This window comes from Nylanderia fulva, unplaced genomic scaffold, assembly GCF_048542155.1.
Source record: "Nylanderia fulva isolate GAGA-0341 unplaced genomic scaffold, ASM4854215v1 Scaffold1, whole genome shotgun sequence".
NCBI lineage: Eukaryota > Metazoa > Arthropoda > Insecta > Hymenoptera > Formicidae > Nylanderia > Nylanderia fulva.
Window position 1 is genome coordinate 1,539,039 of NW_028189192.1, and position 6,031 is coordinate 1,545,069.

General features: G+C 36.4%; 1 protein-coding gene across 4 annotated transcripts in view; it reads right to left on the bottom strand.

Annotated features, from left to right (window-relative positions):
* Positions 1-4,292, bottom strand: part of LOC114931389 (TWiK family of potassium channels protein 18) — a 71,162-nt gene extending 66,870 nt beyond the window's left edge. The window contains exons 1-2 of one of the 4 annotated variants that reach the window (XM_085487783.1): positions 3,358-4,292; positions 1,237-1,762 (exon numbers count right to left, since the gene is read on the bottom strand). In XM_085487783.1, coding sequence (XP_085343909.1) covers positions 1,237-1,548 — 312 coding nt within the window. In that variant the 5' untranslated portion in view covers positions 1,549-1,762; positions 3,358-4,292. Of the gene's footprint in view, positions 1-1,236 lie in introns of all 4 variants that reach the window. The other 3 variants (XM_085487756.1, XM_085487736.1, XM_085487711.1) reach the window with 3 other exon arrangements.
* Between the last annotated feature and the right edge of the window lie 1,739 nt (positions 4,293-6,031).

Sequence of the window (6,031 nt, forward strand, 5' to 3'; positions counted from 1 at the left end):
ATTATACATATAATCGTAAAATTATATGTGGAATATGTCCATTTTTATACATAATTATATAAATTTATGTATAAATTATAAGGGTTCATATATTATCATGTCAAATTATATATGAAACATATATTTATATTCGTGAAGAAATACTTATTTATATATATATATATATATATATATATATATATATAAATTTATATAATTATATATAAAAAGCACTTGTATCTAATTAAGTATGGACATATTTCATATATAATTTTGCGATTATATGTATAATTTTATATAATTCTATATAATTTTATATTGTTATAGATAAAAAATTTGTTCCCAGGTACACACATACACGCATAGAAAATCTATAATAATCCCAAATTTCTCATCTCGGGATCTAATATTTTAACGTAGATATTATCGTTTCTGTTATTGTATACGTCGAGTCCGGAACTGACGCTCGTAATATTAAACTGACATTTCAACCAAACAGAAACGTGTGAAAATCCGTACGGAAGAAACCGGGTGGTCGTAAAAAGAGCGCCAGGTCCAGATTTAGTTCTGAGACAGTGTATTTTTTTGTTATCCGGTTAAAAATGTCTGATTAATCATCTAAAAATGAAATTATTGCTTCATTTTATCTTTATGTAGAAAGTATATCATCTTTTTGCAATAATATTCTCTTTTTCTAAAAATTCTTGTTTTCAGAAAAGAAGAATGATAAAAAAAATAAAAGTATAATAATACATATATAAAAGTTTAAGTTTTTATATCCTAAATTGTTCTTTTTAAAAGCATTATCATGTTAAAGTTATCCAGATGAAACGCTTTATAATCCCATTTCCACTTACAATTAGATAAATTTAAAATAGGACAATCTTTATTTTAAATACACACATATAATATAAATTTATAAAATTTGCTATTATAATATTATATTATTTAATTACAAATTATGATATTAAATTATTTAATACTTTCATTTTTATATTTTCCTTTTATTTATATTATTTTATTTAATATATATATATATTTTTTTTTAACTAAATGATTTTGTATTATATATATAAGTTTATAAAATTTGCTATATTATGATATTAAATTATTTAATAATTTCATTTGTATATTTTCCTTTTATTTATATTATTTTATTTAATATATATATATATATTTTTTTTTCTTTAACTAAATAATTTTGCTCTAAGACTGTCACAACCAAAAAACCCAGGATGATGCAAATAAATGATTTACCTTGGACGTTAGCTCCCAGAGAATGGCGGCCGTCAGGTTCCTCCGTTTGATGACATCATTAGCAACGTCGGAAGTGGTTTTGCTCTCGATGTGGACGAAGAGGAAGGCGCCCGCGATGGTGTAGCCCACCACCAGGCAGACGATGCCGACGTTGCTGAAGAGAAAGGCCACCAGCGCCCTGGTCCAGTCGATGATCCGCTCGCCCCAGGGCTTCCGCCTCCGTTTCCGGCGTCTTCCGCTTCGCGTGCGAGAACTTCCGCGTTGCCAGCTGCGATTGCTGCCCGACGATCGGGACGGTTTGTCCGCCTCCATCCAGGCGACGACGACGACGTCACTTCCGCACCGGGTCACCGATTCGCGGTCATCGCGCTTCCGGTTCACCGAGCACCCTCGTAATCCGGAAAGATAGCGAGGCTCTTCAGGGGTCCTCGAGCCTGTCCTCCTCGCGATTTATGATTATTGACGGGCGCGAAATGTCTCTCGCGAGAGACCGCCAAGTCTCAACGCCGGGAATCCGCATTGTCGGCTGGAAGGGATTCGTTCTACAGGATTATCTTCCGGTGGGATTAGTTCGCTCGCTCATTCACAGCTTGAATCGCTCGTCTTTTGTATTAGAACTTTCTTTTTCAGGACATTCGGCTAGCGTAAAAAGAAATTGGATTATAAGTCGCGGGATGTCTAATCGTCTTTTGCAAAGAAGACCGACGTTTTTGTCTTCTCGACTCTGTCTTTTTATTCAATTGAGTCGGACGGATTTTCCCACGGAAAATGCATTTTCCTACACGCTTGAGAGATGTAAAAATAAATATACAGGGTTTGCTGCTATCTAAATCAAATTATATAGATGATCATCTAGATGAAAAGAGATTTTCGCGTCATCTCTACACCTTAGATAATAAATGTTATCTTCACTAAATTATTTAGAATAGCACATAAAAATATTGAATTAGTAGAACTTGAGCAATAAGCGATAAAAGATCATGAATATATTTTGATAAAATATCCCTTTTATAATTTATATATTTTAATATAATTTTATCTAGCTAATTTTAAAATCATGTAACTACACACGCATGTCGAAGGACTGTTTAAATCATATTTTAAAAAAAGAAATTGGCATCTCAATCTAGACGATCAATTGTTAAACCGATGGCGTAATTACCGGGCAGCTCGTATATATAAAGAGTCTTCTTTTATAAGAAGATCGCGAGCTCTTACTCCGACCTGGTCTAATGGAGAATTACGTCGAGGGTGAATTTAATGGAAAACGTCGCGTCTCCTCTCCAGGGAGTTTCTCTTCCCAGGAATATCTGGTATATATCGGTTTCGTCCGCGGAGAATCGAAAACACGACGACGAGGACGACGAGCCACTTGGCCGTTTAACAAATTCTATTGTGAAACTGTTTACGATCCCGCGAAAAATGATCGACGATCTCCCTGAAACCCTCGGGGACGCGGATCTTTAATTAAATGCCCCTCGTTTTTTTCCCCGGATGGACTCTTCTCGCAGATCGGATGTACGAGGGCAAAAAACGAAAACTTCTTTCAAACACGCGAGCGTGTCTCTTATATAAATTAACCCCTCCGGCGACGCATAATTTTTCATCCCTTTAGCAATTTATGGCTGCGTTTTTTTTTTTTTTTCACAATTTTTTTACACCAGCTGCTGCGCATCGAGAATTCTCTCTATAGTTAGATTTTAGGAGGTTTCCGAATACAAAGGTTCTTTGGATCTTCTTTTCTTTCGACAGGTTTCGACACATTTTTCATATTTCAAGTATATCCATTCATTGACAGAAGGTCAAAGACTCGAGCGTCCGCAGGATTTCCTCCAGCAGGAGGCATAATTACATTTTTTTTCTAATTCTTTAAGATTTAATTTTGTTTTATATATTATATATTTTAGATACTATTTTTATTTTTTTTATTTTTTTTTTTGTAATTAAATCCCTTCTGCAATTTTCAACTTGTCATCAATGCATTGATGACAAAATTGATACTCATGGGTATCAATTTTTGTATATATTAAAATTTAATTTTGTATTATTTTTTACATTAAATATATAAATAAATTCCAGTTTAATTCCTTTCATTCCAAGACGAATCAGAATCTTTTATACCTCCAAATCACTATAATAATCGAGACGCCGGTCCGTTTATCGAAATTAATATGAGGGTCCCTCTCCGGCTTTTATCGTCGTCCCAATCGCTGAATCAGGGGGATTTTGATTACCCCCAAATGTCATTTTATTCCAAGTATCTTGGAACGAGGAGAAATTGTAAAATTGGAGGATCAGGATCGATGATGATCACCGCCGAGGATTTCGCGCCGCGTAATCACCGAAACGTCCATTGAGACTCGGTTGATTTCTGCGTTTATGCTCGCGTTTCGCCCGGCTATACTTAGACACGTATACGTCTACGCGGCTGGTGCACCAGACAGCCCGATTACGAGACAGACCCGCCGCCACGTGTCGGTCGGAGCCGCTGCAAGTCGCTTCAAACCCCATTTGCGTCTACTCTTATGGATCATCTTCCCGTAGGAGATCGTCCACTCTCCAAAAAGATGGTATATTCCGATCACAGATCCTCCGAGGGTCGTTTCCTCCGCTCCATCGCACGCGTCGACCTCGTTGAATCATCTCCGGGCAACGATCCCGATTACATCCTCACGGGTTCGTGATTGAAGTCGCCGAATAAATTTCCGCGGCGCGTCGCTCGCTTCAGCGAAAAAGGGTCCGAAGGTCCGGGATGAGGACTCGGACTCTGAGTCTCCGACGAGAAAACGACCCGCCTCGACGAGGCTCCCTCGTAAACTGATTCCGCGACACCCCGCATCGTCATCGGCGCGCACCGTCTTAAAATAGCGAGTCGCCGAAAATAACCGGGTTCAAGTCGCTTGGACGCCTGGTCGAATCGCCGATTCGACCCGGACACCCGGTAGACGCACTCGCCGCGAGCGAGATTCTCGATTTCCGGAGGTCAACATTCGAGATCACGAAAGCCGATCCAAATCCCAAATTGATAATATTATTTTCTATTTTTTTTTATATATTTTATATATTATATATTTTAGATACTATTTTTATTTATTTTTTTTTTTTGTAATCAAATCCCTTCTGCATTTTTCAACTTGTCATCAATGCATCGGTGACAAAATTGATATCTATACGGGGGTATCAATTTTTTTATAGATATTTTAGAATGTTTTTTGAATACAAAGATACTGTGTATTTTGTTTTGGGCGGAGAAAATCCTGCACATTTAAAGTGACAGAAGGGCGATCTGAATAAAAGCTTTCTATTTTTCTATTTTCTATTTTTTTAAATATATTTTATATATTTTATATTTTATATATTATGTATTTTAGATACTGTTTTTATTTTTTTCTCTTCTGCATTTTTCAACTTGACATCAGTGCATTTTAATGACAAAATTGATACCCATAAGAGTACCAATTTTTTATATATTTTAGATATTATTTTAGTTTCTTTTAAATCAATCCTTCTGCATTTTTCAACTTGTCATCAACGCATCGATGACAAAATTGATATCTATAGAAAGGTATCAATTTTTTTATAGATATTTTAGAATGTTTTTTTAACACAAAGATACTTTGTATTTTGTTTCGGGCGGAGAAAATCCATGACATTTAAAGTGACAGACAAGCGAATAAATCTGAATAAAAACTTATATCCAAGAGATAAGCGAAAGAGATTTTGCCACCGATCGATTATTTTCTCGTCGGTATATGTGACTTCATATATATTCTGGGGAAAAAATATTTATCTTCCTGCACGCAGAGAGAGAATAATTTTCGACCTCGAAAAGAGAGAGAGAGAGAGAGAGTGAAATCGAGGGACGCGTTAAAATTTATGAAATGCAGATTTCACACGCGCGCCCGCCCGGGACGCGGTTGGTTCCGTAATGTACGCGAGCGGAAGTTCTTAGCGACTATTATTTCTCCTTCGAGTGGGCTTTATCGCGCGATTATCGAGTCGTTGAAGCTCACCGCGTCGAGACGATTAACGTCCTCGCGATTTAAACGCGAGGCGAAAACGCGACTGCGAAACGACGAAGGCGCGAGAACCTGGGGTGTACGTTCGCATATTCGGATGCGTATATATATATACACGTGAGTCGCAAAGGGGATGAAAGGGATTTGCATAGCGAGTGTGAATTTTGCATGCGGCAAGTGCGTCCGGGAAAATATTGTAAGGACAATCTTTTGCGCGCGCGAAAAAGTAGTAAGCCGCGCGAAAATGTCGCTCTCTGCCGCTAGGAGATAATCGCGTACTCTCGCGTACGCTCGAAGAAAATTTAAGGGAACTGCCGGAAAATGTGTCTCTTGGAAAAACGCGAGCGTTTTTCGGATCCTTTTTTTTTTACCTCTCAGCGCGCGTGGCCGCTCTTTGAGAAATAAATATAAATGTCGCGCTCGGTTATATTCTCTTGTGTGTCGCGCGTTCATTTCTTTTGCTGCAAATAAAATTTAAATACATATATAGGTATGTAAAAGTAAGATTAAATTTTCGCAAATTTTCGTTAAATGTGTAAACGGTTTCGTGATTTTTTTTTTTTTAGAATTTAGAATGGAATGAACACGATGAGAGCAGAGTATTTGATAAGATAAAAAAGCATGTAAGAGAAAGAGAAAAAGAGGAAAAGAAACAGAGAAATGGTATTACAAAAACATATATACATATATGCACATATATATACATATATATATGTTTATATCCTAGTAAATAATTATAATATAATATATATATAATAATAAATATAATAAATTAT